General features: G+C 49.1%; 1 protein-coding gene across 1 annotated transcript in view; it reads right to left on the reverse strand.

Moving 5' to 3' along the window:
- The window catches only part of LOC138789212 (protein kinase C delta type-like), a 29,234-nt gene that overhangs the window by 421 nt on the left and 11,349 nt on the right, over window positions 1-17,464 (reverse strand). The window contains exon 2 of the mRNA XM_069967821.1: window positions 199-917. Coding sequence (XP_069823922.1) covers window positions 199-756 — 558 coding nt within the window. The 5' untranslated portion in view covers window positions 757-917. The remainder of the gene's footprint in view (window positions 1-198; window positions 918-17,464) is intronic.

Here is a 17,464-nt window from a genome sequence, read left to right on the forward strand (position 1 = left end):
GAAAGCTATGTTGGCACCAGGTCTTTTTTTGGTATAATAATTGCCGATTTCTGATAATAACGACCGCATGTAATGTTCATGAACATTATATGCCGCCATCACTATACAATAACAGCAGTTATTCTGCCCAAAAAGACATTGTGGGAACATAGCCGTAACATGTACGATATACGTAACCTATAATAGTAAGACACTGACCTGTATGATGAAGTCTTCGGCGCCGGAGCTGGTGTCATCGAAAAGCGCTGGGTGGTATTCGCGTCGTCCGGTGACCATTTTGTTCATGATGACACCAAAAGAAAACCAGTCTGCTCCGGCGCCATATCCCTCCTCCGCCAGCATCTCAGGAGCCATGTAGCCTTTGGTCCCAGCGCATTCGGTGGCTTTTCGGTCTCCGAAGATGTTCTCAAGGGCGAGGCCGAAATCCGTGATCTTCACATGCCCTGTTTCCGCCACCAGGATGTTCTCGGGCTTGAGGTCTCGGTGGATGACGCCTCTTGCGTGGAGATACTGGATGCCGCACACGAGCTCAGCGGCGTAGAATCTTGCGCTGGGGATGTTCAGCCGCCCGTTCGTCTTCAGGAATTGGTCGAAGTCCCCGCAGCTCACGTATTCCAGCCCAAGTAGAACAAGCATCTTGGTCTGGAATGCAAAATCTGCGTGGACCAGAAAGGGGCTCCCAGATGCCAGCTGTAGCACTCGGTTCTCCACCATCACATCCGCCTCCTCGATGTCTTCTAGCAGGAGTCGCTTCATGATGATCTTCACCGCGAATCGTTGGCTGGTGACGATGTCTTCTGCCAACACGACCTTCCCGTAATTCCCTTCGCCGAGCACATGGTGGAACTGCAGTCTCTGCCGGATGGTGCTAGAGATGGTGCTCGGGCTGCCGGATGGTCGGACACCGCTTGGACCTCCTAAAAGAGGGAAAAATAAATGGGAGAGATTCTCACACTTGTAATATACATTATTCTCAATGACACCAATTTGTAAAGAGAAACTAAGAGCAAAATCTTATTCTTTTCTGGATATACTTATGAGAGTGTTTGGTGCATTGGGGACTGTACTTTACACCTCTTGAGTTTCTGGCAGGAGGATCAGTGCACCGAGAGGTAAAGCACCAACCCCACAGAGCCAGCCCTAAGCTGCATGGCATCATGGTAGCCAGCCCCCCAGATTATCAGACCCCAGACTGGATCCCAGTCCATCTGACACAGTGCTCTCTGCTGCCACCTCTGTCCATGTCAGGAACTGTCCAGATCAGTAGCAAATCCCCATATAAATAAACCTCTTCTGATCTCGACAGTTCCTGACATGGACAGAGGTGGCAGCAGTGAGCACTATGTCAGACTGGAAAGAATACATTACTTCCTGTAGGATATACAGCTGCTGATAAGTACTGGAAGACTTGAGATTTTTAAATGGAAGTAAATTACAAATTTATATAATTTTCTGATACCAGTTGATTTGAAGGAAAAAAATTCCACTGAGTTCCTTAGCAGTTTTTTCCTTAGCCCCCCAGCAGCTCACACACTATACACATCATCTCCTAAAGCTCGCCGGTTTCCGATTTATTGGACTAGAGATCAGACTGGACTCCAGATCAGACAGGAAGGAGTACCTGGAGGGTGCTACAGGTTTTGCCCAAACAACTTCCAGCATCCACAGCTCTCTAATACCATGATGGGAGTTATCTCTTGGTATAACTTGCTCGGGCACTAGAGTAGCAATCTCCTGTATCTTCCATTATACACATTACCTGCAGGCTGCTTACACCTCTATAGTGTACCTGTCATGGAGTACACTCAGCCCATCAGCGTAACATCCACTCTGCTGCAAGAATTTCAGGTATCCATGGATACGACCATGCAGGGGCGATACTGCATGCAACCCCCATTCTGATCCAATAGGGCTTCTACACAGTACGGACCTGGCGTGGTTGTATCCATGTGTGGTGTCCCACCACTGGTGTTGCTATTGGTTACAACTAGGGATGGTCCGAACCTGCCGAGGTTCGGGTTTGTATGAACCTGAGCTCTAGGCATCAGATTCCCGCTGTCTGCCCGCTCCGTGCAGCGGGTGGATACAGCGGGAGGACCGCCTGGAAAACTGGGATACAGCCTATGACTAGGGCTGTATCTCAGTTTTCCAGGCGGTCCTCCCGCTGTATCCACCCTCTCCATGGAGCGGGCAGACAGCATTAATCATTGCCGAGAGTTCGGGTTCGTACGAACCCAAACCGAACCAGGTTCGGACCATCCCTAGTTACAACCTTTGTAAAAGCCTGTACTTTTTGTGTGGAAGTGGTGATAGAGTGTTAAAGTTTTGCCACAAGATGTCACTGTTGTAAGTATGTGTATTCAGTTATTTCACAGCTGTAGTACTGAAGGGGTTATTGTTTGTTTATATGTCACATGGATCTATAGACCAATGAAAGTACTTTCTTCTTCTATCTTATCATTTCTCTCTTTACTTCTCACTAATGTACTCTTCACCCATTCACAGCACACCTTACCGGGGCTGTAGATAGGAAGTCACATAGGTAGAGAAAGTGTAGTGTCTTTTGTCACTAGACTCTGTAGAGGAAGGACACAAGCCAGAACGCTCTCTACAGCAGTTCAGTTGGGCCCTGGCCCTCTGCCAAGTCCCCAGTCTCAGTGTGCAGTTAGAGGCAGACCTAGGCACATGCAACCTACAGTTTCTTCTCAATTAACTCCACTCAACACTATGCAGTGTTAAACCCTTCACTAGCAAGTCAGAGATCATCTCAACCCACGCTGTGGACAAGGAGAGTCACAGTGCAGGACACTATCCATATAAAGTAAAGGAACTGATAGAGCAAAGTTGCTAGAAGCCTATGAACTCTATGTCGCAGCGCAGGTGTAAGCAGGGAACGCTCAGCATTTCTCTCATCGCAGGTAACAAGTTCTGGGGCTTGTGTCACCCACTAGGACGGGTTCCCTTGACACTGGTAGGGCAATAGGTGTTCAAATGTACAAAAAAGTCAAAACACGGGCACAAGTATTCTCTCTCACTCTTCTCAAGTATTTACACCTCCGACCTCCCAGCAGAGCACAGTACTACTTGGGTTGGGACTCTGACGACATCCTCCTTTCTACTCTTCTCATTTTCTACTCTCAACACACAACCCAGTCCTCACGACGGTACCACTCTCTATACTCTCACTCCAGATCTGGATCGTGAACCATCAAGTGTCTTTAATTTAATTATTTATCCAGTATAACAATTTCACTTATAAAAATCAACAATTCCATAACAATATATCAAAAACCCCTTCCTTCTCGACCTCCTCTCTCCCCCATCCCTCCCTCACACTAATCAATCCCTTCATATATTTTAATACATCTTTTCCCATATTCCAAGGTCGGAGCACCAGATGACATCCATTGTCTCACAATAACAAGCCTGGCAAGAAATAAGAGCCTAAGTATGCTCATTCTTTCCCCCCGTTTCGTTCTCAGCTTAGAGGTGTCTCCTAGCATGTAGGTTCGAGCTCAAAATTCCCCCCCACCCTCTTAACGATACATTCACATTCCCGATCCCAATATTCCCTTATAGCCTTGCAAAACCACAGCATGTGTCCTGTGCCCGTTCCCTCCTCCCCACATCTCGGGCACCTGCTGTCGTTCCATTTCTTAATTTTATATAGAAACTTGGGGGTATAGTATAAATGATATAATTTATATTAAACTGAACCATTCTATTACAGTCCGCCTTGGATACCATCTTGATATTTCTTACAATTCCCTCCCATTGAGAGTCTTCAAGTCCCCCTACCTCACTTTCCCATTTTTGCCTACTAGTCTCCCCAATACCCAGTTCTTTCTTCCTAATTGTTCCTTCTTGTAATTTTTTAATCAATAGAGGCGGCTTATATATGATATTATTAATATTCTTAAGACCTTTATTTAAGACCTTTTAAATTCAAACCAATACTGCTCCTCAATCTTAAACTTCTTTCTGACTACATCCCAACTTTTAATACCACTACCGAACCTAATATCGCCTACCTGTTTCAGTCCCGCCCTATGAAGAGATGCTACCACTTCAACACTTCCTGATTCACTTATCAGCATTAATGGTCTAAATGCTTCAGAAGCTCTGGTCCTGGCACAGTGAGATATTGCAGACGCTGCTATGTGCAGCATTAGATATACTGATCCTCCCCTTATTGTCTATTCCATTGTATTTTAGTATTAGAATAGACATTACATCTGGGGAAGCCGCCTGTCAGGAGCTGCAGCCACCACACAGTGATGCAGAGCGAGCGGGGAGAGCTGTCAGTCACTGGTCCCTCTGCTTCTCTGTCCTGCGGCTGCGGCTACTGACAGGCGGCTTCCCCAGATGGAAGGTTTATTCTGGTACTAATATGCAGGAAAATAGACAATAAGGAAAGCTCAGATATCTAACTGCAGGGACCAGGGCTTCTGAAACGCTGTAGTTCCCAACACAACCACTGGGGGCAGCAGAGAGGCCATGTTTCCCCCTTACTGCTGCCAGTCACTAGAAATATGTAAAAAAAAAAAACCTGTAAAAATTACATTTTCTTTAATAAAATTATAGAATTGTATGAATAAAAAAAAGAAGAAGAAGAAAAAGAATTACCCCCTTGACCTATAATTTCTTTTTCCAATGAGAAATATAATAGAAGATACTGGGGGTTGTAGTCCCATCCAAAATGGGGACATAGTTATCAGACGCACAAAGCACAGAGATCTATTGCTATAAGTGTCTGGCTATATGTTACTGTGTGTGAGGGGGCAGAGGCCATGGCATACTGTTACACTATACATATGGGATGGGACAATCTCTGGGGGCGCTGTACTAGATTATACAGCACTGCTATCACTATGAGGCTGTGTTCACATTATCACTTTATCAGCTCCTGACGTACAAGATAAAGCAGCACTGAGGCCACAAATGGTTTATACCCCCCCCCCCCCCCCCCCCAGTATGTTACATTCTATAGTTATAGGGGAACTCCGGAGAAATAAACTGGTGCCAGAAAGATAGTATTACAGACTTCCGGTTCCGGCCCCATGCTGTAAAGACGTGCCTCAGCCTCACTCCGCTCCCGGGTCCCGCCTGACTGCAGCCCGCACACCCACAACCGATCAGAGGGAAGATTCGGGGGGCTCCCCTTATTCCCCCCACTACGATGGACTGATATATACAAAAAAAGGGCACACAGCCGCAAGCTGGAGGCAGAAAATCGCGGCGCCTGGACAAAGGGGATTCCAACATGGCGGCGTCTCCCGCCTCATCCCGCGCTACTTCACAGGACAGGTCTGAGAGAGAGTCCTCGGGGGAGAGGAGGACATGGACACGCTGCCAATAAACTATGCTGCCATGGCAGCGGAGGTGGCCAAAAGGATCACTCCTGGCCTGCAAGAATCGGTGTCTACAGCGATCACCAGCACATTGCAACAGGTACAGAGGGAGCTGGCAGCACAGGGTGGGAGATTGGCAGCGGTTGAAGGGAGGCTGCATGTCATGGAGGACAAGGAGGACTCTGTGTCAGCAAAGATCCTTGCTGTGGAAACTGAGAATAGGCGGCTTTGGGATAAAGTGGAGGATCTAGAGAACAGATCCAGGAGGAATAACCTCCGGCTCGTGGGGGTCCCGGAATCGGTGCGCCAGAGAGACCTCATTCACCTGTGTGAAACCGTCATTCCTGGTCTGTTGGGGATCACTCACCCATGTAAGGTTGAAAGAGCTCACAGGTTGGGGCCAGATCTTCGACAGGGCCCAGACAAAGGAGTGCGGCCAGGACTGACCCAGAAAGAAAGACCACGTCATGTTATAGTCAAGTACCTTGATTTTACTGACAAAGTCCTCATTCAGCGGGCCTTCCGCAATAGGAGAGATGTCCTTTTGCTCAAGGGTCGGAGGCTACTTATATTTGGTGATTTCTCAGGAGCAAAGAACCAAAGAGGCTGTAGAGGCACCAGTCTGAAGACAGTGCTCCGGGTATCCTTCCTATGACACTACGTTCCACTACCGTTTACCCGTTAAAAGGACCCAGGTTGACAGCCAGGCAGTCTGGCATTCCTCAGGGACATGGACTGGAGATAATTGAGCTGCCGGCTTGTTTGGTTTACATCCTCCCTGACGAGAACATTTGTCCCAGATGTTTTGTTCCTATTCTAGTTGTTACCATCTGCTGCTGGCTGTCTGGGGTTACCTTTTATATCTATATGGTCCACTTGCCTCTCTCCACCATTTTTCCTGTCTCCTATCCCCGTTTCCCTCCCTTGTTCCCTGTTCCTCCCAATGTCCCCCCATATCCTAATGCACCTTCCTAGCTTAACTCATCTATTTCCCATTCCTTGTCTTCCCCCTTCCCTTCCTTTTCCCCCCTTCCACCCTTCGTTCCCCCCATACCCTTCCTCCTCCTTCCCTCCCTCCATCCCCCCCCTCCCCCGCTCTCCCGTCTAGCCCTTCCCCTCCCTGTTCTCTTTTTCTCTTCTCTCCCTTCTCCTTCCTCTCGGATATTCTGTTTAGTATCTTCTCCCTCTTCTACAGTAGTGAATATCGTGGTAATTAGCGATTTCATACTCCTCTGGCGTATTGCCAAGCCCTTATATAGGGGCCCGGGGTGGAGGGTGGTTTGGACAGTAGTCAATCGGCTGGGGTACAGTTCCCTACAGCTTGGAAAAAAGCGAAATCCCTAACCCCGTGCTTTCAGGGTCTGAGACAACATATCACCCTGAGTGGGGTAAAATGGTCATGTTAACTGTGTTATTTGTTATAGTTTTGGGTTGTTGGGATGGGGGGGTGGGGGAGGGATGCTCACGGTCTGTCTCACAAGTTTGGGGGAGGGGTGCAGAGGTAATGCAATTCTATTCCTTTTTATGGTCTGTATTATTTCATGGAATATAAAAGGGCTACGGTCCCCTCATAAGAGACAAATGGTATTGCGCCATCTGAAAAAGTTTTCACCGGACCTTGTCTTTTTACAAGAAACACATTTAGATTCTTCAGACTTTTTCAGAATGCACAAACATTGGGTGGGTCAGGTCTTTGGCTCAGCAGCGGTGGATAGAAAGGCCGGGGTACTGGTCCTAGTAAACAAGGCTTTTAGTTGTGAGATATTGGATGAGTGGTCGGATGACGAAGGGAGGATATGTACACTTCATGTCAAAACACCAGGGGAAGAATTTCTTGCAGTAAATGTTTATGGCCCCAATGATACTAACTCTGCCTTCTTTTTCTCTCTGTCCACCCTAGTTCTTCAGCACCGGGTTCCCCATAAAATTGTTGGGGGGGAGTTTAATGCAGTGATGAACTATGCGGAAGATCGGAAATCGAATCACACCAAGTTGGCTCCTCCCCGACAGAGAGACGCCATCTTATCCCCCTGGTCATCTTCAGTGGGAATGGAGGATATGTGGAGATGGTCTAATCCAGATGCCCGTGAGTTTACTCATTACTCCCACCCAGATGACTCATGGTCAAGGCTAGATTACCTCTTTCTCTCGCCAACTTTCTTGTCCAGGGTGGACCGAATTGAGATCTTAGATCTTGTTATATCTGATCATGCCCCATTAGCCCTCACACTACATGATATCCATCCTGTAGGGCTCGGATTTTCTGTGGAAATTTCCAGTAGGTCTCACTAGAGACGAGAATTTTAAGGCCTTGTTAACCCCTTCAAGACCAAGCCTATTTGGGTCTTAACCCCTTCAAGACCAAGCCTATTTGCACCTAAAAGACCAGGCTCATTTTTCAAAATCTGACCTGTCTCACTTTATGCGCTTATAGCTCAGTGATGCTTTAACGTATGCTAGCGATTCTGAGATTGTTTTTTCGTCACATATGGCACTTTATATTAGTGGCAAAATTTGGTCACTACTTTGTGTGTTTTTTGTGAAAAACATCAAAATATCATGAAAAATTGAAAAAATTAGCATTTTATGAACTTTGAAATTCTCTGCTTCTAAAAAAAGAAAGTTGTATTACATAAATTAGTTACTAAGTCACATTACCAATATGTCCTCTTTATTCTGGCTTCATTTCATAAACATATTTTACTTTTTTAGGGTGTTACGGGGGTTAGAAATGTATCAGCAAATTACCACATTTTCGTGAAAGTTTCCAAAACTGATTTTTTTTAGGGACCAGTTCTTATTTTAAGTTGATTTAGGAGGTTTTGTATACTGGAAACCCCCATAAGTGACCCCATTTTGGAAACTAGACACCTTAAAGAATTAATCTAGGGGTATAATGAGCATTTTAACCCTACAGGGGCTGGAGGAAAGTATTCACCATTAGGCTGTAAAAAAATGAAAAATTTTAATTTTCCAATAATATATACATTTAGATTAAAGTTTCTCATTTTCAAAAGGAACATGAGAGAAAAAGCACCCCAAAATTTGTAACACATGTTCTCTTGAGTACTACGGTACCCCATATGTGGGCGTAAACCACTGCATGGGCACACAGCAGGGCTCAGAAGGGAAGGAGCGCCAATTAGCTTTTCCATTGCAGATTTTGCTGAAGAAGTTTCCGAGCGCCAGGTGCATTTGCAGAGCCCCTGTAGTGTCAGCAGAGATAAAAAACCCCATAAGTCACCCCATTTTGGAAAGTACACCCCTCAAAGAATTCATCTTGGGGTAGGATGAGCAATTTGACCCCACAGGTGTTAGAGGAAAGTATTCAAAATTAGACAGTAAAAATGAAAAACTAAAATTTTTTCCAATAATATGTTCCTTTAGTTTGAAATTTTTCAATTTCACGAGGAAAAAGAGAAAAAAAGTACCCCAAAATTTGTAACGCAGGTTCTCATGAGTACAACGGTACCTCATATGTGAGCATAAACCACTGCATGGGCACACAGCGGGGCTCAGAAGGGAAGGAGCGCCAATTAGCTTTTTAAATGCAGATTTTGCTGAAGAAGTTTCTGAGCGCCAGGTGGGTTTGCAAAGCCCCTGTAGTGCCAGCGGAGTAAAATCTCGCCATAAGTCACCCCATTTTGGAAAGTGCACCCCTCAAAGAATTCATTTTGGTGTGTGGTGAGCATTTTGACCCCACAGGTATTAGAGGAAAGTATTCAAAAGTAGACAGTAAAAATGAAAAACTCGAATTTTTCCAATAATATGTTCCTTTAGTTGGAAATTTCTCAATTTCACGAGGAACAGGAGAGAAAATTCACCCCAAAATCTGTAACGCAGGGTCTCCTGAGTAGAACGGTACCCCATATGTGGGCATAAACCACTGTATGGGCACACAGCCGGGCTCAGAAGGGAAGGAGCGCCAATTTGCTGGAGCAAAACCGCAGCTAGTAACAGTTATTAGAATAGCGCAGTTACTAAAATACAATAAAAAAAATTAGATTACAGCTAATGTGGGGTGGTTACGGGCAACCAGGGGTGGTTCCGGGTAATCTAGAGGTGGTTACGGGCAGTCTGAGGTGGTTACGGGCAGTCTGAGGTGGTTACGGGCAGTCTGAGGTGGTTACGGGCAGTCTGAGGTGGTTACGGGCAGTCTGGGGTGGTTTCGGGTAATCTGGGGTGGTTACGGGTAATCTGGGGTGGTTACGGATAATCTGGAGTGGATACGGTCAACATGGGGTGGTCACAGGCAACCTGGTGTGGTTAGAGGCAACCTGGTGTGGTTAGAGGCAACCTGGTGTGGTTAGAGGCAACCTGGGGTGGTTAGAGGCAACCTGGGGTGGTTATGGGCAACGTGGGGTGAATACGGACAACCTGCTGTGGTTACAGACAATCTGGTATGGTTACCGGCAACCTGCTGTGGTTACGGACAATCTGGGGTGGTTGCGGACAATCTGGGGTGGTTACAGGCAACCTGCTGTGGTTACGGATAAACTGAAGTGGTAATAGGTAATCTGAGGTGGGTACCTGTAATCTGGCGTGGTTACGGGCAATCTGGAGGGGGTCACTGGCAATTTGGGGTGGTTAGAGGCAAGGTGCAGTGTTCAGAGGCAAGGTGCGGTGGTCAGATGCAAGGTGCGGTGGTCATAGGCGACGTGCGGTGGTCATAGGCGACGTGCGGTGGTCATAGGCGACGTGCGGTGGTCAGAGGCGACGTGCGGTGGTCAGAGGCGACGTGCGGTGGTCAGAGGCAACCTGCGGTGGTTGCGTGCAATCTGGGGGGTTACATGTAATCTGGCATGATTACGGGCAATCTGGGGTGGTTATGCCCAACCTGCGGTGGTTAGGGGCAACCTGGAGGGGTTACAGACAATCTAGAATTGTTACGGATAGAGTGAAGTGCTTATAGCTAATCTGGGGTGGTTACATGTAATTTGGGGTGGTTACAGGCAATCTGGGGTGATTACGGACAATCTGGAGGGGGTCACTGGCAATGTGTGGTGGTTACAGGCAACGTGCGGTGGTTACGGGCAACGTGCGGTGGTTATGGGCAACGTGCGGTGGTTACGGGTAATCTGGGGGGTTACGTGCAATCTGTCGTGATTACGGAGAACCTGGGGTGGTTACGGGCAACGTGCGGTGGTTACGGGCAACCTGCGGTGGTTACGGGTAATCTGGGGGGGGGGGTTAGGGGTAATTTGGGAGTAAACTGTAATTATTACTATAATAAAAAGTGTGTGTTTTATTTTTTTGTATGTTTGTCACTTTTTGTACTTTATACATTCATTTTCACTGTATTACTATGATTACTGTGATATTTTCTATCACAGTAATCATAGTTCAGTGACAGAGACCAAATTGGTCTCTGTCACTTTAAATTTTCAGAGCTTGGCTGGTTGTGGAGCGCATGCGCACTTCATAACCAGCCAGGACACCGAAGAGGAAGGAGCTCCGTGGATCCGGTGAGTATATGGGGAAGGGAGGGTGACTGGGGGACGGGGGTGACAGGGGGGGTGGGGGGCGACTTGGGGGGTGGGGGGACATCACTTTTTATCCCCTGTCACCAATCATTCATGGTGACAGGGGATAAAAAGTGCCGGCGGCACATGGCACAAGCGATCAGCGGTATATAGTATATACCGCTGATCGCTTGTATTGGGACCCCACAGGGGGGGTCCCGATGACTGCCCCATGCTCTCCGCTACCTCCGGTGGCGGAGAGCATGGGGCTTTCATTCATTTTTCTTTTTTGATCACTGTGAACAGACATTAGTCTGTTCACAGTGATCGCGGCGGCCATCTTGGATCCGATGGCCGCCGCGGGAGGGGGGGTTAGTGACTGGGGCACTAGGGGGCTGATCTGGGGTCTGATTTTTACTTATTTCATCTCCCCCCACCGTGGATTCACGGTGGGGGGAGATGAAATACAGCGGCGGCACCGGCCCATTAGTGACCGCCGTTTCGGCGGTCACTAAGGGGTTAATGGGGGTCAGCTGCGGAATCGCCGCTGATCCTCATTATCTCCGGTGCTGTACACAGATGAGAGCGGGATCGCTGTCCCTGCAGCGATCCTGTTCTCATCACAAAGCCCCTGTCAGTCAGGAACGTATATGTACATTCCTACTGCACGGGGCATGTGCAATAGGAACGTATATATACAGATGGCTGACGTGAAGGGGTTAATGACCAGGCTCATTTTTCAAAATCTGACCGGTCTCACTTTATGCGCTTATAGCTCAGTGATGCTTTAACATATGCTAGCGATTCTGAGAATATTTTTTCGTTACATATGGAACTTTAATTAAGTGGCAAAATTTGGTCACTACTTTGTGTGTTTTTTGTGAAAAACATCAAAATATCATGAAAAATTAAAAAAATTTGCATTTTATGAACTTTGAAATTCTCTGCTTCTAAAAAAAGATAGTCGTATGACATAAATTAGTTACTAAGTCACATTACCGATATGTCCTCTTTATTCTGTGGGCACACAGTGGGCACACAGCGGGGCTCAGAAGGGAAGGAGTGCCAATTAGCATTTTCCGTGCAGATTTTTCTGAAGTAGTTTCTGAGCGCCAGGTGTGTTTGCAGAGCCCCTGTATTGCCAGTGGAGTAAAATCTTGCCATAAGTCACCCCATTATGGAAAGTGCACCCCTCAAAGAATTCATTTTGGGGTGTGGTGAGCATTTTGAAGCCACAGGTATTAGAGGAAAGTATTCAAAAGTAGACAGTAAAAATGAAAAACTCAAATTTTTCCAATAATATGTTCCTTTAGTTTGAAATTTATCAATTTCACGAGGAACAGGGGAGAAAACTTACCCCAATATATGTAAAGCAGGTTCTCCTGAGTAGAACGGTACCCCAGATGTGGGCATAAACCACTGTATGGGCACCCAGCCGGGCTCAGAAAGGAAGGAGCGCTAATTAGCATTTTCCGTGCAGATTTTTCTGAAGAAGTTTCTGAGTGTCGGGTGCGTTTGCAGTGCCCCTGTAATGTCTACAGAATAGAACCCCCCCAAAAAAGTCACCCCATTTTGGAAAGTATACCCCTCAAAGAATTCATCTTGGGGTAGGATGAGCATTTTGACCCCACAGGTATTAGAGGAAAGTATTCAAAATTGGCCAGTAATAATGAAAAACTCCATTTTTTCCAATAATATGTTGGTTTAGTTTGAAGTTTCAAAATTTCACAAGGAACAGGAGAAAAAATGTACCCCAAAATCTGTAACGCAAGTTCTCCTGAGTACAACGGTACCCCATATGTGGGTATAAACCACTGTATGGGCACACAGCGGGGCTCAGAAGGGAAGGAGTGCCAATTTGCTGGAGCAAAACCGCAGCTAGTAATAGTTATTAGAATAGCGCAGTTACTAAAGTACAATAAAAAAAATTAGATTACAGGTAATGTGGGGTGGTTACGGGTAATCTGGAGGTGGTTACGGACAGTCTGGGGTGGTTCTGGTAAATCTGGAGGTGGTTACGGTCAACATGGGGTGGTGACGGGCAACCTGGAGTAGTTACAGGCAACCTGGGGTAGTTACAGGCAACCTGGGGTGGATACGGACAATCTAGGGTGGTTACAGGCAACCTGCTGTGGTTACGGGAAACATGGGGTGGTTATGGGCAACGTGGGGTGTTTACGGCAACCTGGGGTGGTTAGAGGCAACCTGGGGTGGTTAGAGGCAACCTGGGGTGGTTACAAGAAACTTGGGTTAGTTACAGACAATCTGGGGTGGTTACAGACAATCTGGGGTGGTTACAGACAATCTGGGGTGGTTACGGACAATCTGGGGTGGTTACAGACAATCTGGGGTGGTTACAGACAATCTGGGGTGGTTACGGATAAACTAAAGTCCTTATAGATAATCTGCAGTGGGTATCACTTTTTATCCCCTGTCACCAATCATTTATGGTGACAGGGGATAAAAAGTGCCGGCGGCACATGGCACAAGCGATCAGCGGTATATAGTATATACTGCTGATCGCTTGTACCGGGATCCCACAGGGGGGTAGCGGAGAGCATGGGGCTTTCATTCATTTTTCTTTTTTGATCACTGTGAACAGACATTAGTTTGTTCACAGTGATGGTGGCGGCTATCTTGGATCTGATGGCTGCCGCGGGGAGGGGGGTTAGTGACTGGGGCACTAGGGGGGCTGATCTGGGGTCTGATTTTACTTATTTCATCTCCCCCCACCGTGGATTCGTGGCAGCACACTCCGGGGGGTGGGGGTGAGAGATCTTTGAGATCACACAGGGAGGGGGGGCCGGGGGAGGGGATCACCACCACTCTGCAGGACTTCCCTCCTGGGTGTCAGCGATGCTGACCCTGAGTCCCGGAAGGGGAAGGGATGCGGCGGGCGGCATTACTTCATTCATAGCTCCGCTCCGCTCTGGGTGTCTGGTAGTTATGAATGAAGTACGCTGCATCCCCTCCCGGGACACGGTCGGCATCGCTGACATACGGGGGGGGGGGGGGGGGGGGGGTGATGTTGGATGCAGGGACCCATCACACAGTGCTGACGCCGGCCCAGCCCATGTCACTGGTGACCGGCACTGAGCCCCCACAACCCCTGGTACAGCAGGCTCAGGGGACCTGGAGCGTGGTGGGACGCAGAGCACTAAACCCTGATTGGCTACACGCTAGCCAGCCAGTAAGGGTTCAGTGCTCTGCTGCTAAGAAGGAGGAAAGCTAGACGCCGGCCGGGTATGGTGACTTCACCGAACCGGAAGAAGAGGATTCGCGAGTCGCAGCTCACGTGACCAGACCGGAGATCTCCTTGGGGGGCCAATAAATGACTGGGAAGTATATTAGGAAAGGGTTAACCTTGGTTAACCCTTTCCATAGCTAATTTATTGATTTTTCCCGGAATACCCCTTTAAGCATCGGGACATAAAACAAATTAATTCGGCATTTACAAAATTTATATGCGTAGCCCTTAAAAAATTGGTCTTGTTGGGGGCGTGGTTTGATGGCCGGCTGAGGTAGACGTGCCTCACAAGAGCTCCTGCATCCCCTGGTTTATTACCCTGTTTAGATATCCTGCAAAGCTTCCCTCCCGACCCCGTTGGACCCCCAAAGGACCGAGAGACCCCCGAGATCCTTCGGGCAGTCCCAGATAGTGTCTGCCTCCTGTTTGGTGCCTCCCAGAGCCTGAGGCCTAGATCGGACCCCGGAGCCTCGGCGTGGCAGATGTATGGAGGCCGCTCGGACGTACCGCCGCTGACGGCCCGGTTGTGATGGCTCCCCCTCCTGCCTCTCCTGGTGGCCCCTAGGAGCGGGGTGAACCCCGGAAGACCCGCCGGACAGCAGCGAGGGAGTGAGTGAATCTGCCCCCCTCCCCTCCTGCCCTCAGCGCACTCCGCGCACTACACGCGCCCTCTGGCCTGCCATCCCTGACTGGACCGAGGGGTTCCCCTTACCGCGGTGGAGCCGGACGGTCACGGACGGACGTTCCTCACGGCCCTGTTGCCTCTGGGGCCGGCTGGTGTGTCCGGGACGCCGCGAGCGGGCGGGCTGCTCTGGCGGGCTTCTCCGCCGTCCTCTGTAGCTGCGGGCGCCATCTTGGCCACGTGATAGCTCTCCTCCAATCACCCTGCAGCTGCTGGATCATACGGAGCTGAGGGTCTCTGCTGATCTCCTCCGACGTGAGACTTGTTCCCCCTGTCTTCCTGCACCTGCTGGTGTTCGCTGAAGTGCTGGGGAGTGTGAATGCTGGGGTCTGAACTGAGTATCCCTGCCTGCCTCTTCCTGGGTGCCTATCCACCTGATACTTTTGCAGAGGAGAACCACTAGTTACTGCACCCTAAAAGGGAGAACCTTAGGCAGCTGATCTGCGAGATATACGAACTGGGGCTCATGCTGTACTCCCCCTACCTGCCCTACGCCAAGTGACTGTGTCCCTTTTACACCTAAAGGTAGGAGTCCCTGGTTTCCGGGTGGTGAGGAGCCCATATTGGACCTTTGGCCTCGCTTTCCTGCCCGCCTCTGAACAAACTGCTGTGCGGTGTACACATCTCCGTAGTCAGCTGCCCCCACGCTGTGCACCGGCGGTGTCCATCCCCGGTGAGGAAATTATGGGAGGCTCCAGGGGGGGCAACAACCCCACTAAAAGCAAAAAGGGGAAGGCGTCCCAAGTGATTCCCTCCCGTCCTCCATCTGACGGGGACTCTGGGCCTGAGGAAATGGACGGGGCCTCAGGGTCACGCAGCCCGCGTGCTGCTCAGGCGGCCAAACAACTTGAACGATTCTCCAGGTCTGCAGATCACCGCAGAGATGTCTCTCCTGAAAGCCGTGAGTCCTGTTTTGAAGGCTCCCCCAGCCCACCCAGACTGCACTCCCCGGAGCGCTCCCAATACTCGACCACGGCAATCGACGGGAAATTCTCAGAAATCCTGGCTGCGATAAACACTTGTCAATCAATGCTAGTCTCCAAGGTGGACGAGCTTCGCCAAGACTTCGTTATCCTCAGACATGAAACCCAAAAGATTAGAGAGAGAACCTCTGAGGTGGAAAGGAGGGTCTCGGAGGTTGAAGATACTGTCCGTCCCATTCCTGCGCAAATTGTGGATCTGCAACGGCAGGTGAAGGTTGTCATGGCCCGTGCTGAAGACTTTGAGAACAGGCTGCGTAGAAACAATGTGCGTATTGTGGGGCTCCCGGAGAAAACGGAGGGTGCGGATCCTGTGGCTTTCACTGAACAGTGGCTGCGTCAAAATTTACCTGCTGAGACTTTCTCTGAATTCTTCACGATCGAGCGTGCCCACCGCATCCCCACCAGGCCCCCGCAGCCGGGTGCCCCCCCTAGACCATTCCTGATTAAACTGCTCCACTATCGTGATCGAGATGCCATCCTACGAGCGGTCCGACTAAAAGGCGAAGTTCTTGTGGATAACCATAGAGTATCCTTCTATCCGGATTTCTCCGTAGAAATACGGAAGCAACGCACGCAATTCACGGAGGTCCGCACCAAACTTCGAGCCAAAGGGTACAAATACTCTATGATGTATCCCGCTCGCCTCAGAGTGGTGGATGGCGACACCACGAAGTTCTTCATGTCCCCGTCTACAGCCCTGGAGTGGGTGGAGGCGGCTCCACATGCTCATCCTCCGGACTGAGGACTCGGGCCTGGTTTGTTCTTGACGGCCCCCTGCCCTGATTACCCGGGTCTACCTGTACCTACTGCATAAATGTCGGGTCTCTAGTTAATGGTTCTAGTTTTAGATGTTCAAACCCTTTTGGGGGGGGGGGGGGGGGGGTTGGTTTGGTCAGGGGGGGGGGGGGGGAGGAGGACTAGGTGTGGGTGTTAGCACATTAGCTCGGCTTAGGCGGTAGCCAGTTCCGCGCGTTGCTTTAGTTAGGGTCTAAGGTCTGCACTGCTAGTTATATAGTGTTAGACAGGGAGTTGGGTTCCCAGTCAGGTTGACTAGGATGTTTCTGTTCTTTGCTTGTTTCTCGGTTTGTGTTTGTCCTCTGTCTGTCCTGTTAGTTGTGTGGAATGTCTGGTGGTGTGTACGGCGGTACTGCTTCCCCCTTCGGTCGACGCTACCCCCCCCCCCCCTCTTTTTTAGCAAGTATGATGGCGTCCCTCAAAATTCTTAGCTGGAACGTTAGGGGCCTCAACTCTAAGTTTAAACGAGCCCTGGTACTAAACTTTGTGAAACAGCACTCCCCCAATATTATTTGTTTACAGGAGACTCATGTGGTCGGACAGAAAACATTAGCCTTGAAGAGAGCTTGGATTGCCAAAGGGTACCATGCCACGTATACTACATCCTCTAGGGGTATCTCAGTGCTAATCTCTAAGGCCCTGCCCCTGTCTGTCTCCCGGGTGGTTTGTGATCAGTTTGGTCGATATGTAATTCTCCACTGTTCATGTGTGTCTCTGTCATTTACTCTAGTTGCGCTATATGTTCCCCCGCCCTTCTCTGGGTCGCTCCTGGATGATGTGTCTTCTCATCTGGCTTCTTTCCCTGCAGATCCTGTCATGGTTGTTGGAGACTTTAATGCAGTCCCTGACCCTAGTATGGACCGGACAAGTGGTGTGGATCCGGCCTCATCCCATCTCAATGCCTGGAGCGCTGCCCTCCATTTAAAGGATGTTTGGCGCTGGAG

The sequence above is a fragment of the Dendropsophus ebraccatus genome, chromosome 4 (genome assembly GCF_027789765.1).
Source record: "Dendropsophus ebraccatus isolate aDenEbr1 chromosome 4, aDenEbr1.pat, whole genome shotgun sequence".
NCBI lineage: Eukaryota > Metazoa > Chordata > Amphibia > Anura > Hylidae > Dendropsophus > Dendropsophus ebraccatus.